Here is a 21417-nt window from a genome sequence, read left to right as displayed (position 1 = left end):
TTTTAATTTTTCATTACCCAGACTCTCCAGAAGCACATTAACAGTTTTACCTACTAGATAACTTTCGAAGACTCAGATTTGCATAAAATACGAAATATAGAAAGAAAAGCAATAACAATCCATGAACATGATAATACCTGATGGCACTGAGGTATTCTTTATTAATATTAATAAATCTATAAAAGGGCCCATGGTTAAAAAAAAAACTACTTAAAACTTTTGGCCTAAAGTGGCTCAATGCAAATTTCCCCCCCCAAATTTAAATAAGACAGTTTAAGATAAGGATATTTTTGGCTGTTTGAACATCAAATAAAAAATATTATATCAAGATTCTTACACATAACTTAATATAATTTTATAAACAACTTTTAAAATATCAACTCATGATATCTATAGAGAGGGATCTACTGAATAAACTTGCATTTTTTCTTTCCCTGAGACTTCGGTTTATACATTCGTGAAATGATTTTGAACTGCTTCCTAAACGTCAAATTTTAATTTATGTCAAAGGCCTATATGGACAATCACACATCCCTATTATAAGTGCTTTAGACAAGAAAATATTTTCTTGTTGTTTGAGACAGGGTGTCGTCACTCTGTCACCCAGGCTGGAGTGCATTGGTGCAATTTCAGCTCACTGCATCCTCGACCTCCCAGACGCAAGTGATCCTGCCACCTCAGCCTCCCTAGTAGCTGGGACCACAGGGGGCATACCACCATGCCCAGTTTATTTTTTGTAGAGATGATGTCTCACTATGTTGCCCAGGCTGGTCTCTTATCTCCTGGGCTCAAGTGATCCTCCTGCCTCGGCCTCCCAAAGTGCTGAGGTTATAGGTGTGAGCCACTACGCTTGGCTAGACAAGGAAATATTAAGCTGTGAGGAAATTATAAAATGATAGTCTTACAGAATTTTTAAAAAAATGACATCATCTAGTACAACTATTTTATTTACTTGAGATTATATACATAAATATCTTGTGTAACTACAATGCTATCAGGAATAAATTAGCATTATTTCTAATAACAGAATGACCATCACATATAAATACACAAAAGAAAGTTCTTGTATTTCAAGAACTGTTTCTAGTTTAAATGCAAGTAAAGAGCTTCCCTTCCTCCAGACCAATTTCTGTCAGCCAGTACATCAGCCAAAATTTGAACTAGTCCCTCACCATTGAAAGCAATTCCTGGCCAGGCACATGGCTCACACCTATAATCCTAGCACTTCGGGAGGCGGAGGCTAGTGGATCGCCTGAGGTCAGGAGTTTGGGACCAGTCTGGCCAAAATGGTGAAACCCTGTCTCTACTAAAAATATAAAAGTTAGCCCAGTGTGGTGGCAAGCACCTATAATCCCAGCTACTGGGAAGGCAGCAGCAAGAGGATCACTTGAACCTGGGAGCCGGAGGTTGCAGTGAGCTGAGATCTCACCACTGCACTCTAGCCCGAATGACAGAGTGAGACTCCGTCTCAAAAAAAAAAAAAAAAAAGGAATTCTTTATTTTTGAACTCTCCAATTTTATTAACAAAAGACTTTTTAACCTTGACACTCACAAATGTCTGGATTTTTTGTTTTGTTTCTATTTGAGATGGAGTTTCGCTCTTGTTGCCCAAGCTGGAATAAATGGCGAAGCGTGATCTTGGCTCACTGCAACCTCCGCCTCATGGGTTCAAGTGATTCTCCTGCCTCAGCCTCCAGAGTAGCTGGGATTGCAGGCATGCGCCACCACGCCCAGCTAATTTCTTGGCCTCAGGTGATCCACCTGCCTCAGCCTCCCAAAGTGCTGGGATTACAGGAGTAAGCTAACATGCCCAGCCTTAAACAAATGTCTTGTCTTCATATTTATAACTGGGACAAGAAATTACTCTTATCTCTAAACAGTCCAATCTCCAAACAGCCTCCTTACTTGTAACTGGCTCCCCTTTGAGATTTGATGAGGTTGGTAGAAAGGGCATGGGATGGTAGGTGCACACAGCATGTCTTTATTAGTATCAAGCTCATACCTACTATGCCTATTCTAAGTAGAAACAACTGCTTTTAGTCTCAGATTCATGAACAATAAACAAAAAATGGTCATGAAAATTAGTTGCAAACTAGTCTTAGTTTACTACATTTCAAAAATAAGAATTACATCCTCAACTTTCAGACAATGCCTTCTTCTCTTAACAATGTCAGAAAACAAGGTATAAATTTTCAGGAAAAAAAAAACTAACAAAATTCCAACTCATTTTCCGTTTTTAATATTGAAGATAGTGGAATTTTTTCTTTACAATAAAGACAAAAGTAAATTTGTTCTTGCATTTCATTTTTATGCCAAAATATGCTTTTCTTAGCCTTATATAAAGCATTACACTTAGAGTAGAAAAAAGTTTATAATTTGCATGTATTCATAAAGTATGAATTTATACTTACCAGGACAAATTGTGTTGTTTTTGTTTGATCCAACTATATTATCTAATAAAAAAATTAAAAATTAAAATCAAATACTTCAGTAATATTTCACATTTCCCTAGTACTTTATAATATACAATGTACGTCTTCAATCATAATCTCCTTTACCCTCAAAATAACTGTTAAGACTTGGTTGCTTCAGTAAAATTATAACTATATCTGCAATCTTTTACAAAAGTGGTTGTAGATGTGGAATTAAAAGACAACATAGTATAAATATTCTGATAAAAAGGAAGATTACAACCAGAGATAAAACTGACATATCTTCTTTTATCTTCTCCTATTCGTCATTCAACAATTAGGGTATTTCTCTTCATTTCATTTTTGTTTTTTTATTCTTAATTTTTTAAAATAACATTTGCATTTGATCATCCCTTATGCATCTCATTTTTAAAAACAGAAAATATAGGAATTTTTAAAACTCCAGAATAATAAGTATGTTTATGCTTCAAATTTTTTATCAATCAGTTCCAATTTCTAGGCATACATTCTAGAGCACATCAAGGCACATGTGCATAGGGAAACACAAGAATGTAACTGGAGCATTATCTGTAATAGCAAAAAGCTAGAAACGAATGCACATTAGAGGCAGAATGGCTCAATTACAGCATACTCATATATAGGGGTTAAAAATAAGTAAGAACTCTATAGGAGTTAAAAATAAATAACTCTATTTCAATATGAATTAGATCAATATGAACAGGTATCCATATGAATAGATCTCGAAAATAACATTGGATTAAAAAATATGCAGCATAGTATTTAGGAGACGTTAAATTTATAGCAACTTTGAAAATATAAAAAATAATACCATATATACACATCAGAATAACATAAGCAAATATAGGAGTGATAAACTCCAAATTCATCATACCTTGAGAGATGGAGGAAGAGGGGGTAGAATGGGAATGGGAATGTGAAGGGGTACATACGAAACTCCAACTATATCTGTAATGTTTTAAAAAAAAATCTGAAAAAAAATATGTCAGGTTAGTTTTGATAAAGCCAACAGGGAGTATATGAGTGTCTGTTATACTATTATCTATCTATTTCTGTAGGCTGGAAATGTTTTGTTAAAATGAACATAAAAAATGCATTATTTTAATTTACATAAATGGAACCATTCTTCAAGAAAACCCTCTGTGATGTGCTTTTGTACCCATTCACCTTGATATTTTTGGGAATTATTCAGTTGATACATCAAAATTCAATGATTTTAACTGCTATATGGTATTCCATTATATGAAAAATACATATTTTATTCATTTTACTACCACAAACAATGCAGCAACATTCTTGTACCTGTCATGCATATGAACAAACATTCCATAGAGTATATACTCAGAAATGGAACTAATAGTATTACATGGGGTATGCCCTTAGTTTCATGAACATTCTCCTAACTAACCTCCTCTTAAGTGATTCTTCTGGTTAACAAATATTCTCAGATAGTGGCTAATATTCTATTATGCCCCACATATTTCTGATTTCACTAATTAAGTTGTATGCTCATCAAAATCCTTTGCTTATGTTAGTATGTATTATGGTTATATGATAACATAATTTAAATACTGCAGATTGATAAAATCTAAGAGAACTGTAATATCTATGGCTAAGTTAAATGCAGTAGAACTCAATTTAAAAATTGCCTCCAGATTAGATATATGTAACTATGAATACCTAGAGGGATATACTAAAACCATAAGATTATGCACTCCAACTTCTTCGAAAGTATTTTTAGACTTTCATTCCATTTTAATAAACTGAAAACAAATTGCAGCTGATGAATTATGGGTGCCGATTATATAAGAAAGAGAATATGGAAATGCAATTTTAAAAATACTAATGGGCCGGGCACGGTGGCTCAAGCCTGTAATCCCAGCACTTTGGGAGGCTGAGGCGGGTGGATCACGAGGTCAAGAGATCGAGATCATCCTGGTCAACATGGTGAAACCCCATCTTTACTAAAAATACCAAAAATTAGCTGGGCATGGTGGTGCATGCCTGTAATCCCAGCTACTCAGGAGGCTGAGGCAGGAGAATTGCCTGAACCCAGGAGGCAGAGGTTGCAGTGAGCCGAGATCGCACCATTGCACTCCAGCCTGGGTAACAAGAGCGAAACTCAAAAAAAACAACAAAAAGAAAATACTAATGAAAAAGCCTTGCCCCTATATATTAGCATATATTGGCATATTAATGTGCATTTGGAGGCTAAATTAAAATATCTCTACTATTTGCTCCTACTCATTCTAGATATCAACTCTAACAAATTTGGGGACAATGCCTTTTTTGATGTCTACATCTTAATTCCTTAGTGTGTAATACTGTTTGCCACATTTCCTTTTTTTTTCTGCCAGTGATCTACACATTCAGAGAAACTTTTGTAGTAACAAACTATAGAAATGGCCTCTGAAAGAACAGTTTTGTCATATTTTATCATTAACTTCCATAACTCTAAGAAACAAGAAAATCAGCCGGGTGTGTTGGCTCATGCCTGTAATCCCAGCACTTTGGGAGGCTAAGGCTGGTGGATCACGAGGTCAGGAGATCGCGACCATCCTGGCTAACAAAGTGAAACCCCGTCTCTACTAAAAATACAAAAAGTGTGTGGTAGCATGTGCCTGTAATCCCAGGTACTTGGGAAGCTGAGGCAGGAGAATTGCTTGAACCCAGGAGGTGGAGGTTAAGTGATCCGAGATCGCGCCACTGCACTCCACCTTGGGTGACAGAGCGACACTCTGTCTCAAAAAAAAAAAAGACAATCATAATCTTATATTGCAGTTTAAGTTTTTCAGTTGTAATTTCCCTGTCATATAAAGTCTCAAGTAAATTGCCTGTTAGTTTTAATATTTATCTCATTCTTCTTTAAATACAGAAATTATAGCAGATAAGTAAGAGACCCTACCCTTTTCACATTTGTCTTCTGAAGTATTGGTCAAAAGTGGTGCCGTGAGAACATGCATACAATGGTTGTAGAAAAAATTTAGAAATTCACTTTTTTCAGTTTTCTGAAACAGAATTTTTAAAAGAATAGTGTTACTTTTGTAAATAAAAACATCTTCAAGAATTAGCAGTACATACCTTTTCCAGAACCAAACCAAAACAAAAAGAATTAGCAGTACAGATCATATATAAGCAGATACTTTAAGATACTGTGAAAAAAAATCAAGAACTTAATTATATACTGTGAAAGAACCAAAAATTAACTATATTCACTTCAATCTTTTATCTGTGGAACTGAAAATTAATCTACTTCATATTACATGACAAGTAAAAATGAATGCAAAATAAAGATCAGATAGCATCACAAAATGTTTTTCTGAAGAAAATTATTCAAAAAAATTTTTGAAAGATGTCTGATATGAATATGAAATGCAATGAAGAACCAGTCTATTGTACAACATATTACTAACAATTTCTTATACTTGAGAGTAAGATTTTAAGTGATTTTACTGCTAAGAGCGTAGATTTTAAGTGTTCTCAACACAAATAAATACTTGAGGTAAAACACACACACAAAATAAACAACATGTAAGTCAGAACAGCATGCACCATAATCACTATTGATCCATTTGTCTCTCTCTTTGCGCAGTGTATTAAGTTTTTCCCAAGAATGTAACAAAGAAAGAAAATTCTCTCAACTTTAAAAATAACAACATTCAAATGTGGAAAAAAGGCACATATGAACCTGTTTTGGAAGAATAAAAATTTTTAGAAAGCAAAAGAACCAATTAAGCCCATGTGATAGCAACTTAACTACTTAAAATTTGGAACCCCAGATTTCACCATCTCTATGCAAATTTGAAAAACCACTGAATCACTTTATTAAGTCACTAGATGAAGAGACAAAATTTAAATCAATTTTTAACATTTTAAAAGTTTATAATTTGGAAAATAATGTCTTTGAATTTTGCCACTTTTTTTTATACAATTGGGCATACAAACTTGTAATGATTTAAAACCAATGTATATATTATCTAATTAAGAGGAAATCTTATAAAGAAAAAATATTCCTCGATATTGAGAGAATGACTATTAATATTCTGGAGTGTCTAATCCTTAAGTATTAAGGAGTTAATCCTTAAATCTTTTAAAATGTCTTATGCAATTGAGATCATTCAGTATATTTAAACTTTTCCTTTGTGATAAAAACCACATAAAACTTACTATTTAAAAATTTATCATTTTTAAGTATACAGTTCAGTAGTGTTAAGTATATTCATAATGTCGTGTATTGAAGAAATTAACACAGAGGTCAAGGGCCATAAATGGTATTCCTAACATTTTACTAGGATTTTAAAGATTACAATTTTGTATTTTACCACAAATAAATTGCTTCAAGAATATCACTGCTACTTAAATACCAACTAGACAAATACTTAAAATACTTGTTTCTCAAAATTAAAAAGCCACCTAAAACTGACTAGGCCAAAACATTTTTATCTCAGAGTAATTTCTTACATTAGTTGTGGCCATCATGTTCTCTGGATCAATTAAAGTTCGAAGAAGTCCCATTAACTGAACAGCGCCTCCTAGCTCAGGATCAGTATCACAGATCATTTGTTCAATTACCACATTAATAAGAAGAATATCCTGGTAACAAAACAAAACAAAACAAGTTTCCATTAGTCCTGGTTTAGACCTAAGACAAAAACACCAACTGAAAGAGCAAAATGAGAATCATATTGAGAAAACGCAAAGAACGGGAAAGCGTATTTAAACTTTTATTTCTAATGCTTTTGCAAGTTCTATAAACATACTATATATTAGAGTGAAAAAAAAAAAAACCCACTCCAAAGAAAAAGAAAAAGAAGAAAAAAAACAAAAACAGAGAATGCTGCAGCTTATAGAGAATGAAAAACTAAATTCTTTAGCAGTAATTCTTGCTCAGTGGAGGTTCTAATAGATTCTCATTTTGGATTTCAGAGTTCAGCATAAATTTAGAGGCTGACTAAACAAGCAAGGTCACGGGAACTTAAAACATAAATTATGTCAGCCTCTAACTACAAAATCCTTCCTAGCCCCCCACCAAAAAAAAAAAATTGACCAAAAATAACCCAGTACACAACTCTTCATGCAAGTGAATACCACGTTATACAACAATCTAATATTAAATAGATTTGTTGTTAAATTAGTAACATGCTTTTGTGTTTTATTTATTTATTTATTTATTTAATTTACTTATTGAGACGGAGTCTCATTCTGTTGCCCAGGCTGGAGTGCAGCGGCGCAATCTGGGCTCACTGCAACCTCACTGCAAACGAGTCTCCTGCCTCAGCCTCTAGAGTAGCTGGGATTACAGGCATGAGCCACCATGTCTGGCGAATTTTTCTATTTTTAGTAGAGACTGTCCTAATTCTAAGCTGGCATCCCTATTTTCTGATTAGAAAAGATAAAGAAGGCCGGGCGTGGTGGCTCAAGCCTGTAATCCTAGCACTTTGGGAGGCCGAGGCGAGTGGATCACGAGGTCAAGAGATCGAGACCATCCCGGTCAACATAGTGAAACCTCATCTCTACTAAAAATACAAAAAATTAGCTGGGCATGGTGGCACGTGCCTGTAATCCCAGCTACTCAGGAGGCTGAGGCAGGAGAATTGCCTGAACCCAGGAGGCAGAGGTTGCGGTGAGCCGAGATCGTGCCATTGCACTCCAGCCTGGGTAACAAGGGCGAAACTCTGTCTCAAAAAAAAAAAAAAAAAAAAAAAAAGAAAATCATTTGTTTCATTGATTCTAAAACAGATTTCTTAAACATTTTAACCTCTTAAAATTAAGATACATTTTGTAATTGATGGCATTTGACAGTCACTATCAGCGAAGTGGTAATCATGACAAAATTACATAACAATCTACTGACACTGTCTGGTAAGATCAAGAAAATATTAGCATCTGCAAATCTTAGGTTTGATGGATACAGTAAATAAGAGGAGAAAAGAAGGAACGGCAAGAGCAAGAATATTTGAATTGGTAGGGTAAAAATAATTGGTGGATGTTGTAAAACATTTCCAGTTTGCTTAATACAAATACAAGAATTTAATAAACAGTCCATTAATTGGCTGGGTGCGGTGGCTCACGCCTGTAATCTCAACACTTTGGGAGGCCAAGGCAGACGGATCACCTGAGGTCAGGAGTTCGAGATCAGCCTGGCCAACATGGCAAAACCTTTTCTACTAAAACTACAAAAAAATTAGCTTGGTGTGGTAGCTGACACCTGTAATCCCAGCAACTTGGAAGGCTGAGGCAGGGAGAACTGCTTGAACCCAGGAGGCAGAGGTTGCAGTGAGCCAAGATCACATCACTGCACTCTAACCTAGGTAACAGAGCAGGACTCTGTTTCAAAAAAAAAAAAAAAAAAAAAAAAAAAAAAAAGCCACTAACATAATTTGCTTCTCAGCAACTTAAATGAATGCTTCTAAGTACATGTGTGTGTATGTAAGTAATACAGTTGGCCCTCTGTATCTGCAGGTTCCATATTCACGGATTAAACCAAGTGAGAATGAAAAATACTTGGGAAAGGAAAAAAATAGAGGATGGTTGTATTCATACTGAAACATTTACAGATTTTTTTCTTTTATTATTCTTATTCTCTAAACAGTATTATTCTCTAAACAATACAGTATAACAACTATTTATAGTATTTGCATTATATCAGGTATTATAATGTAAAGTAAAAGGGAAGATTTGCATAGGTACATGCAAATTCTATGTCATTTTATATAAGGCACTTGAGCATAATCGGAATTTGGTATCCTTGTGTCTCAATGGGAGGGGAAGGTGGTTTCCTGGAACCCATCCCTCACAGAAACTGAGGGATGAGTATATATAGCATATATATACACACACACACATATATATGTATATAAACCAATACCACTTTCAACTCATTCTGACATATTTGAAGAGTGAAATGTAAGTAGTTCCTCAAGTTCTATAGAACATAATGCTCAAACTTCTTAAGTCTGTGGAGTAACAAACAGCCTGGACAGAGAAAATGAAAGCTTGATCTTCTTCGATTTTTTTGAGTGGGGTCTTGCTATGTTGCCCATGCTGGTTTTGAACTCCTGGGCTCAAGAGATCCTCCCACCTCATCCTGCAAAGTAGTTGGGATTACAGGCATGCACCACTACCACATCTGCACATTCATTTTTAAAAGTTAGGGGGACCAGGACCACAACCCACACACTCATTTTTAAAAGTTGGGGAGATTTCCTGATATGACATACTGAAGGAAATATTACTTCAATGCCATACCTGCCACAAAGAAGTAACTAGAACTAATTGTGAGGCAACAACAGACCAACCAAAGTTGCTGGATAACGTATCAGAAACTTTTTGTTTTTGTCTTGGTTAAAATTAACATTACCAGGACAAACAATAAAATACAAATGAATACTGTAGTAAGATGTTAGTATTATAAAAATCTTAATATCATGATTTTGATAATTACACTGTGGTAATGTAAGAGTTTTTAGTTAGTGGAAATTGAAGTAACTAGGGGTAAAGGGACACACTGTCATCATTCCTGTACCTATTTCTCAATGGTTCAGAAAGAAAATAATACATGCCTATGTATGCATGTGTATTTATACACATGCAAACAGAAAGAATGATAAAACGAATGACAGATAAAATGTTAACATTTGGAAAATTTGTGTGAGGGGTATTTGGGAGTTCTTTTTATTATTATAATGGAGAAATTTTAAGAAACTTGGAGATTAATAAAAGCTGATTTGATACAAAATACTGAACAGTCAATCCATAGAGATTAGCTTATGTATTTCCTAACTTCTTTTTATGATAAATCTCAGATATATAAAGAACTAGAGAGAATATAATAAATCCCATGTATCCATCACCCAGCTTCAATAACTATTAACTCATAGCCAATCTTTAATACACCAACTTAACTCTACCCTTCAGAATTTACTTTGAAGCAAACTCAATATATTTCAGCATAAATCTTTAAAATACAAGGATTCTTCTAAAGTAACATCATGTTATTATCATATCTAAAAAATTAACACAAGATTTCATTCTTTAAATGAGAAAAGTAACTGTATTACTTATCCAGTTGGGTTCTATAAGTTTTACTGAATGTTTCAAAGGCCATTAATATAAAAATATTTACAATCTGTGGCATAACAAAAAGACAGCATTACTGCTAAATTGACCCTTTCTGCTTGGATAGAAACAATGACTATAGTAAAAAACGTTAATAATTCCTTTTATCTTAATACATATTTGAATAATGTAATCCCTGTTGCCCAAACCAAATCTACTCCATAACACCTTAACAGAAGGAAATGCTTGAATGCTGTGCATTTATTTTAAAAGGGCACCAAAACATCAACTGCCACTGAATACACTGCTAAGTTATTTTCTGTTTCCTTCCTAAAGGTCACCACCAACCCAATATAGAATTCAGCATGTAGAAGACTTAATTGGGATTTTTTTTTAATTAAATTTCTCTTCTCTTGTGGACTAAATTATTTTGAGGCAACACAGTTTTAAAACTGTAAAATTGTTAGCTCTCAGAAAATTCAGGAAAATGAAACCCCTTGAAGGTTGTTATAAGAAAAAGAAACATTGAGAAAGGAACTTCTATAGTGAAAAAAAATAAATCACTGCTTTTCTAAGTCTTAAGCATCAATTAAACAAGAAATACTTCTGATTAAAACAGGAATCAAAGCTTGAAGAGTTAAGAATTCTGAAAGTTAACAGTTTACTGAAGTCATGGTCTGAGATTGATTCATGGCAATTTTATGATAAACGCCTTTAATCATGCACATCACTGAAGTCGAAGCAATAGGAGTGTTAATTTCAAAGTTATCTTTTGTAAAGTGTGGCATTAAGATAGACTACTGAGATTACAAAATGATTAATAAAGTAGGCATTTTTCTTTAAAGTCAGAATTAGCATCATTTGATTTTTAAAATATATGTATATATTGAACACAAAATATTATTTCTCTACTGATTATACTATAGCATTAACCCAAGTTGATTCTAAAATAAAATCAGTTTAAAAAACACTAAGAATAACAAACACAGAAAGTATAAATCTAAGGACACATTACAAGATTAAACACAAAACACATAAAACAACTGTAATTTAATTCAATAGTAACCCATGCAAGCATCAAATTAAAATTGGGAATCAAAAACTTTCCTTAAGAAGAGGTCCAGGCATAGTGGCTCACGCCTGTAATCCCAGCACTTTGGGAGGCTGAGGCAGGTGGATCACCTGAGGTCAGGAGTTTGAGATCACCCCGACCAACATGGTAAAACCACCTCTACTAAAAATACACAATTAGGCGGGCATGGTGGCACACAGAAGTTGCAGTGAGTCGAAAAAAAGTGAATCTCTGCCTCAAAAAAAAAAAAAAAAAAAAAGACAATTATATTTTAATTACTTTCTACTTAAAATTAAGTCATTTTTAACATAAAAAAGGAATACTTTAAATTATAGCTGTATTTTCATTTTGTCCTTAAAATAGCTTAAGGGGAAAGTTTAAATATATCAGTAGTGGAAAAACACAGTATGGGTCTCATTATTAAACTTAAAAATTTTTTTTTTTTTTTAAATTCCATAGGTTGTTGGGTAACAGGTGGTGTTTGGTTGTAAGTTCTTTAGTGGCAACTTTTGAGATTCTGGTGCACCCATCACCCAAGCAGTGTACTCTGCACCCTATCTGTAGCCTTTTATCCCTCACCCCTTCCCACCCTTTCCCCAAGTCCCCAAAGTCCACTGTGTTATTCTTACGCCTACGCATTCTGACAGCCTAGCTCCCACTTAGGAGTGAGAACATACAATGTTTGGTTTTCCATTCCTGAGTTACTTCACTTAGAAAAATAGTCTCCAGTCTCATCCAGTCATTATTAAACTTTCATCCCTACTTAAAAATTTTTTGAACAAATAAAAGCAACTTTTTAGTTATCCCAGGTAAGCACCTGACCTGTAACTCTCCTAAGGCTTGAAATTACATTTCATTAACACTTGAAATTTAAGACTAGTATTTACAAATCTGATTCTATTATAATCTATTTATCTCAATACTGGTTTGAATATCTGTTTTTTTTAAACAATAAGCAAAGTAAAATACTACATATTCTAAGTTAGCCAAAGTCACAATTAATCAGAAATCTATGGCTCCCAAGAAAGATTAAGATTGTGTTATGTTTTTTCTCTCAATAGTTTGCCAACACTACTCTACAGATAATTCACATAGAACCCCACCATTATTACTTACGTCATCACTCTGCTGAGCTTCTTGCATTACAAACTCTCGGACCATAGATGGACTAAATTCTACTAGATAAGAAAATATATCTGTAGCAGCTGATCTGACTTGCAAATCATCCATGCCCTGATAAAAGAAAACTAAGTTACTTAGAGACTGTTAACAAAAGTTATTCTTGCATTTCCCTTTTCTTTTCCAAGTCCATACGCTAGCTCTCAACTTTTTGGATTAAGATGTTGTACTGCAATCAATATGTATAACCTCAGCAGCATTTTCTTTCTTTCTTTTTACAAATATTAAAACTTTTAGGCAATTCGATGATTAGTTTCTGCTGATTTTTACCATAGCAAATAAATATTCAAAGAATTTAAATATAAGAATTGGCAAAGGATTATAAGGCAATGCTTTACAAGTGCTGTAAAAAATGTGGGGAGGGGATTTATTTAAATATAGGTAAAAATTTGAATAATGTCTCCTAGCTAAGACTTCAAAAGTCTTCAAAGCCTTTTGTCCTGGATTTGCCAGGGTTACTCCTTAGTAACCGGTTCTATTTTCTGTCACTCACCTAATGGAGCATACTTTGGAAAACTCTTTTTGGGCACTTCTACCCTTTTCTACAACTTAAGTTTTCTAACGTAGTAATCCTAAATACTTTTCCCCTCTAACACATGAAAAGTACATGACTTATAAGTTACAAAATCTTGGGGTGATTCTGAAAACACTCCCTGACCAGCAGTTCTTAAAATGTGATCCAGGGAATCCTGGTGAGAGGGGTCTAACATCTAACACTTTTCAGGAAGTACACAAGATTAAAACTATTTCATAATAATAAACGATACTATTGAGACTTTGTCATTTTTACTCTCATTCAATCACAAGTACAGTGGAGTTTTCCAGAGGCTGTGTGACATATGATATCGCCACAAATTAAATGTAGAAGCTGCTATATGAATCTAGACACCTTCTATAAAGCAAGGTATCAGAGGGATTAGCAGGAAAAAAAAAAAGTACAACAAACGCTATTCTTTTCATTAAATTTTTTTGTTTTGGAGAAATTATTTTTTCATAAAACTTGTATTATTTACAATCTCAAGGAAATGTGGTGAAAAGTTATATTATTTATGTTAACATATAATGGGTTATTTTTAAATCAATACTCTAAAAACTAGTTTTAATTTTCCATAAAGTAAATAACAATGGATAAAACTCATATAAAAAAGAAGTCTAGGCCGGGCGCGGTGGCTCACGCCTGTAATCCCAGCACTTTGGGAGGCCGAGGCGGGTGGATCACGAGGTCAAGAGATCGAGACCATCCTGGTCAACATGGTGAAACCCCGTCTCTACTAAAAATACAAAACATTAGCTGGGCATGGTGGCGCGTGCCTGTAATCCCAGCTACTCAGGAGGCTGAGGCAGGAGAATTGCCTGAACCCGGGAGGCGGATGTTGCGGTGAGCCGAGATCGCGCCATTGCACTCCAGCCTGGGTAACAAGAGCGAAACTCTGTCTCAAAAAAAAAAAAAAAAAAAAAAAAAAAAAAAAAAAAAAGAAGTCTAAGAACCATGCCCTAACCCTGTGTTGCAGCATGAATCCCCTTGTTTCAGTCTGTCCTCACTCCACTCACTGATCTAAAAACAAAAGATATTTACTGGTTTCTGTGAAACACACTTAATATTGTTACAGAAAATGTAACAGTCTTACAAAAACATGTGGGGTTTTTCTTTTTATTCACTTGAAGCCAGACTATATGCAAGTGATTACATGCTGATATAAATTAAATAAATAAAAACTTGAAACTGAAGGTATTCTTACGGTAATTCAATAACAGATAAAGTATAGAACTGAATATAGATTACTACAGTATATACTTTCCCATCCATAATATAAATCTATTATAATTTACTATTTCAAAAACATGAAAAGAAACAGCATAATTACCATTACAATTTCAAGAGCAGGAAGAATTCCCAATTTTGCCAAAGTTTTGAAAAATGCATCCCTGTTTTGAGGTTGTAATGTCTGAGAAAACGCACAAAATTCCTTGAAAAAATTAACCTGTAATGTTAGAAATTTTAGTGAGAAGTTGATAAACATAAACTTGGGGCACACTATAATAAGAATCTATCATAGTGTAGTATTTACCCTTCTGAAGGATCTCATCTTTTTAGAGTATCCTGACTCCTCAAAACTACATTAAAATCGTATTAAAAACTAGCACTCCATTAAAGAATAAATATTGCATTACTGGGCACTATTAAGCAAAAAGAGAAATACACTAATAAAAATGTCATCTGGCTTTCTGAAAGATTCACCCTAAGCTTCTTTTTTTTTTTTTTTTTTCAGTGAATGGAGGTGTTTGACAACACATCTTTCTAAGTGAATCTTTTAAATATGTGATCAGAACATTTTTCTTACTCCATTGGGCACTCATAGGTCAACAGAGATATCTGGCTATAAAAGGCAAATGAAAGCATGCATGCTTTAAGATGCTGGATTTGGCCGGGCGTGGTGGCTCAAGCCTGTAATCCCAGCACTTTGGGAGGCCGAGGCGGGTGGATCATGAGGTCAAAAGATCTAGACCATCCTGGTCAACATGGTGAAACCCCGTCTCTACTAAAAACACAAAAAACTAGCTGGGCATGGTGGCCCGTGCCTCTAATCCCAGCTACTCAGGAGGCTGAGGCAGGAGAATTGCCTGAACCCAGGAGGCGGAGGTTGCGGTGAGCCGAGATCGCGCCATTGCACTCCAGCCTGGGTAACAAGAGCGAAACTCCGTCTCAAAAAAAAAAAAAAAAAAAAACAACACAAAAAATCAGCTGGGCATGGTGGTGCGTGCCTGTAATCCCAGCTACTCAGGAGGCTGAGGCAGGAGAATTGCCTGAACCCAGGAGGCGGAGGTTGCGGTGAGCCAAGATGGCGCCATTGCACTCCAGCCTGGGTAACAAGAGCGAAACTCCGTCTCAGGAAAAAAAAAAAAAAAAAGATGCTGGATTTGGCTATTGGCCTATTAGCATGTAAAAATATTTAATGGGGTGCTAGTTTTTAATATGTTTTTAAACGAAAGTTTTGAGAAGTCAGGATACTATGAAAAGATGACATCCGGTGGGGCACAGTGGCTCTCATCTGTAATCCCGTCACTTTCGTAGGCTGAGGTGGGCAGATCACTTGAGCCCAGGAGTTAGAGATCAGTCTGCCCCCAACAGTCTGAAACCCTGTCTCAACTAAAAATACAAAAATTAGCTGGGCATGGTGGTGCATGCCTGTAATTACAGCTACTTGGCAGGCTGAGGCATGAGAATTGCTTGAACCCAGGGGGCGGTGAGCTGAAATTGCGTCACTGCATTCCAGCCTGGGCAACAGAATGAGACTCTTTCTTAAGAAGAACAAAGAAAAAATATGAGATCTTTCAGAAGGTTAACACTGACCAATTAACTCTTGGAAGACACTCAGCGCAAAAATGTCAGGTAAGAAATTTGTTTTGAATTATGAACACATATTTTCACAAAAAACCATCCTATAAATCAACTCTAGCTGAGTTCCCAGTAATCTCTCAAAAACATAATATTGGTTTAAAGACTGAAACATACATCAAAATTTCCCTAATCTAAAACACCAATATTACAATTGAGAAAACTAAGTAGGCTACTATTAAGTAACTACACCAAAGACGACTTAGAGAGGTTTTAATCAGCCATTTTTCATTATTTTGTGAAATCCCAAATAAATAATAAAGATCTGAAACTGAAGATACTCTTGTAGTAATTCAGTATCAGATAGCTAAATTATAGAATTGAATATACATTACTATAATGTGTACTTTTTCTTCCCATCTCATTATAATGTTTGGAAAAAATGACAAACGTCTGGCAAACAGCAATCACTATTCTCTTCCTCAAAATGGTTTATATTTCAAAGAAAGTGCTTATAATAAAAAGCAAACAAAACATTTCCAAAGAACCAAATTACTTACATCATTTATTCAAAAAGCATTTTCCTTACCTCTTTTTTAAAAAGAAAAGCATCGCTATAATATGAATTTCTGCAACCATAAAAATCTGTGAGTTTTGTACTTCTGTTCTAAATAAGGCAGTGATCTGATCTGGGGATTTATAAGACATACAATGGTGGTGGGTGATACACCAGAACATCCTAAGAATTTTCTAAAATATACAAATTCTAGAAACAAACAAATTTTAGAAACTCTGAATAATGATTTATAGTTCAATTCAAATACATACTTTTCATTTCTTACTAATCTACAAAAAATTCCCTCAAGTGAGCAAATTCAAGATTAAAAGCTATGCATGCCGAAAGAGTAAGTGCTCTTTAAGAGTTTTAATTTCATGAATAACTCACCAATTCACGCCGTTTATCATCATCTGTAGCCTCATCTGTTAATTGTGCAAAAACTTCAGACAAAAACTTCTCATCTTCCTGCATAAAAAAATAATTACTATGACATATTAATAAAAGTATAAAGTTATTTATATGACTTACACAAATCATAAAAAATAGCTGACAAGTAGCATTTTCATCATGAAACCTAATATTCTGGGGTATATGTGTGTGTTACAATTTTCTAAAATTTGACTACACCATTCAATTGTTATAAATACATCAATATCTAGTTTAAAAACCTCAACTACTCTTTGGAAAACAAAAATATTTGTTCTAGAGGTGTTACATGAAAACTCACTTAGACTCTCTAGCCCCCTTTCAGGGTCTACTTACTCTTAATTTAAACATAATTCAAACAAGTCTAAGGATCTTATTGTCAGTCCACAGCAGATTAGAAAAAGAAGAATTCTAAGACAAGGAACAACAAGGAAAACAATAAAGGAGGCTGAATTCTGGCAACAGATACAATTACAAAGCCATTTAAAATACAAGAATTCATAAAATACAATAACCTACAATCAATTGGTGCAGAGTCTTAGACGTTCTTTTGGTCCCCAAAGATACAATTAAACGACAAAATACTGCAATAACTGCTTTTCATACTAATGACTGTGTGAGGTATTAAAAAGACACACAAGTGCTAATTACCCTAGGCATTGTTTAAAAGGACAAACGAAAATATAGTCAAGCATGTATTTTTAAAAAATTAATTTATGCATCTAAAGTCTAGAAGGAGTACATACATGTTAGAATGTTAACTGTGGTTATTGCTTGGTGATAGGTAATGAGTGATTTTCTTTTTTGGTTGTCAATATTTTCTAATTTTCTACAATAAGCACAGACTATTAAATTACAAAGGAAAAATGGTCATAAACATTAAAATTCACCTTAGATGGACTTAGATGGATTTAGAACCCAGGTCTCTCAAACAATGAATGAGGTTTTTGTCACTCCTACTAAGTAAACCAAGGACAGTTCCTAAGTATTTCAAATTTACGAATCAAACCAAAGCAAGATACACACAGAAGCTGGAATAGGTCAAATCTAATAAAATAAAATTTAACGCCGGGCGCGGTGGCTCAAGCTTGTAATCCCAGCACTTTGGGAGGCCGAGGTGGGTGGATCACGAGGTCGTGAGATCGAGACCATCCTGGTCAACATGGTGAAACCCCGTCTCTACTAAAAATACAAAAAATTAGCTGGGCATGGTGGCGCGTGCCTATAATCCCAGCTACTCAGGAGGCTGAGGCAGGAGAATTGCCTGAACCCAGGAGGCGGAGATTGCGGTGAGCCGAGATCGCGCCATTGCACTCCAGCCTGGGTAACAAGAGCGAAACTCCGTCTCAAAAAAAAAAATAAATAAATAAAATAAAATAAAATAAAATAAAAATTAACATATTAAATCCTACACTTGAATCCAAAGAAAAATCTCTAAAAACAAAATGAAAAGTCTTATTACCCTAAACAGTTTTTAAAAGAGTATTTGAAGATTTTACATATTTAATTTGTAACTGGGATGGGAAGTTAGAAATTTTTCTCTTTCAGTGCCAAAACCTTAATATCGGCCAAATATGTTAAAAAGAGAACTAAACCACTGATCCTGCTAGGCTTATTTTAAGCTTAATTCTTACCTATGGAATAGTGGAAATATACGTAAATGTGTTCAAATGTCAACATTTGAGATTCCTGTCCTCTATCATTTCTATTAAAGGGAGAAATTAAAACTTTCTGTTCTGAAAAGGATCTTATTCTGCAGCTGTGTGTGCAGAAATAACCTCACTTTATTGGCTTTCAGTAATTTAATTTCTGGCCAGGCACAGCGGCTCATGCCTGTAATCCCAGCACCCTGGGAGGTCAAGGTGGATGGATCACCTGAGGGTGGGAGTTTGAGACAAGCCTGGCCAACATGGTGAAACTCTGGCTATAATAAAAATTTAAAAAATTGCCAGGCGTGGTGGCTGACGCCTGTAATCCCAGCTCCCAGGGAGGTTGAGGCAGAAGAATCACTTGAACCCAGAAGGTGGAGGCTGCAATGAGTGGAGATAGTGCAGCCTGGGCGATAGAGCAAGACTCTGTCTCAAAATAATAATAATTTCTAAAACATTTTAAAAGTACATTGCTCAATTCTGGAACAGGGAATTTTGATCTGCAATTAGCTAGAAAATTCATATTAGCTAAAGTCTTATGTCCCTATCATGCTTAAGAGATTGTCAACATGTATTAGCATACATACTAGGAGCCACTGACTATGCTAAATTCTTTCATGTAATTTCTCAGTTAATTAACCTAATTTAGGCTAGGATTTATAATAAGGCCCTCTGTATCACCTCACTTTGGCCAAGTTAGATAAAATTCTTACATATTCGTTTGTCTTCTACAACTCATACAGCAGCAAGTTAATGCTCATTTAAGAAACCACAGATAAGTGTATTAGCCGGATATGTGTCTAATACCTACCCAAACATTTCTACATGGAAATCTAACAGTTAGACTTTAGGAAATAAGTGCTTAGAGGCCACTATAGGGCCAGGCGTGGAGGCTCATGCTTGTAATCCCAACATTTTGGAATGCTGGCCACCAGGATTGCTTGAGGCCAGTTAAGAACAGTTTAGGAGCCGGGCGCGGTGGCTCAAGCCTGTAATCTCAGCACTTTGGGAGGCCGAGGCAGGTGGATCACGAGGTCAAGAGATCGAGACCATCCTGGTCAACATGGTGAAACCCCATCTCTACTAAAAATACAAAAAATTAACTGGGCATGGTGGTGCGTGCCTGTAATCCCAGCTACTTAGGAGGCTGAGATGGGAGAATTGCCTGAACCCAGGAGGTGGAGGTTGCGGTGAGCCGAGATCGCGCCATTGCACTCCAGCCTGGGTAACAAGAGCTCCGTAACAAAAAAAAAAAAAAAAAAAAAAAAAAAGAACAGTTTAGGCAACACAGCAAAACCCCATCTCTACAAAAAATAAAATAAAACAGAGGCCACCGGCCACAGTCTTACTTCTTTCTTTTTCACATATTGTTGAAAACACAATTCATACCCAAAGGAAAAGAAAGCATTACATTAAAAAGACACCTGAACTTGTATGTTGACCGCAGTACTATTCACAATAGCAGAGTCATGGAACCCACCTAAGTGTCTACCAACAGATGATTAGTCAAAGAAAATGCGGTGCATATATACACTGTGGAACACTACGAAATGTTAAAAAATAATAAAATCACCAGGCATGGTGGCTCACACCTGTAATCCCAGCACTTTGGGAGGCCGAGGCAGGCGGATCATGAGGTCAGGAGTTTGAGACCAGCCTGACCAATATGGTCAAACCCTATCTCTACTAAAAATACAAAAATTAGCCAGGCATGGTCATGCCTGTCCCAGCTACTCAGAAGGCTGAGGCAGAAGAATCTCTTGAATTCGGGAGGCAGAGGTTGCAGTGAGCTGAGATTGTGCCACTGTACTCCAACCAGGGCAACAGAGCGAGACTCCGTCTCAAAAGCAATAAAATAAAAATAAGAATGAAATCATGTCTTTTGTAGCAACATGAATGGAGCTGGAGGCCATTATCCTAAGTGAACACAGAAGCAGAAAATCAAGTATCACACATTCTCACTTACAAGTGGATACACATGGACATCAAGATGGAGATAACAGACACTGGGAACTCCGAAAAGGGGTAGCAGAGGAGGGGAGTGAAGGTTTAAAAATTATCTACTGGGTACCATGTTCAATATCTGGGTGATGGGTACACTAGAAGTCCAATCTCCACCATTACTCATGCAATACCCATGTAACAAATAAGCATATGTACCCTCTGAATCTAAAATTAAAAAAAAAAAATTCAACATCACTGCTGGCACACAAGAGATAATTAAGAAGTAAATCCTATGTAAATAACAGAGAGTTTACAGAATCTGGCTATTTCATGAAATGCATCTCGCGAAGCAGAAATGAGTAGGCCTTTTTTTCAGAAAAAGACAAAGCTGCACTTGATTTATGTAATTACAGATTTAACAAATAAATCTATTATAAAATACATAAAATTACATATAAAGTTTTACATATATTTATAGTTTACATACTTTATTTTCTGAATATAAAAAAAATTTATGATTTACTATTATGAATTTGGAAACCCTTCTGAAGGCAAAAGCCATCATTTGAAAGCTACATTTAAGCTTCTGTAACTGGGTCAACAAGTAAACTAGCACCTGAATTGTACATTACGGTTTTATTTTAAAAAGTCCTATATATTATAAAAAGAAGATGATGTGTACATCTACCCTCCCCCACACTCATTATTGGGGAATAATAAAAAATTGGTAAGTGAACAAATGA

The 21417-nt window shown here is 35.2% G+C and overlaps 1 protein-coding gene across 9 annotated transcripts in view; it reads right to left on the bottom strand.

Annotated features, from left to right (window-relative positions):
• The window catches only part of PPP4R3B (protein phosphatase 4 regulatory subunit 3B), a 75256-nt gene that overhangs the window by 26692 nt on the left and 27147 nt on the right, over positions 1-21417 (bottom strand). For 4 of the 9 annotated variants that reach the window (XM_074399879.1, XM_039476212.2, XM_074399902.1 and 1 more), the window contains 7 exons: positions 17043-17120; positions 14625-14741; positions 12697-12813; positions 6912-7043; positions 5356-5458; positions 3325-3420; positions 2412-2453 (listed from right to left, as the gene is read on the bottom strand). In XM_074399879.1, the coding sequence (XP_074255980.1) occupies positions 2412-2453; positions 3325-3420; positions 5356-5458; positions 6912-7043; positions 12697-12813; positions 14625-14741; positions 17043-17120 (685 nt within the window). The remainder of the gene's footprint in view (positions 1-2411; positions 2454-3324; positions 3421-5355; positions 5459-6911; positions 7044-12696; positions 12814-14624; positions 14742-17042; positions 17121-21417) is intronic. The other 5 variants (XM_039476216.2, XM_074399912.1, XM_074399887.1 and 2 more) reach the window with 4 other exon arrangements.

Source organism: Saimiri boliviensis, chromosome 1 (assembly GCF_048565385.1).
Source record: "Saimiri boliviensis isolate mSaiBol1 chromosome 1, mSaiBol1.pri, whole genome shotgun sequence".
In the NCBI taxonomy this organism is placed as follows: Eukaryota; Metazoa; Chordata; class Mammalia; order Primates; family Cebidae; genus Saimiri; species Saimiri boliviensis.
This window is presented reverse-complemented; position numbering and strand designations above follow the sequence as displayed.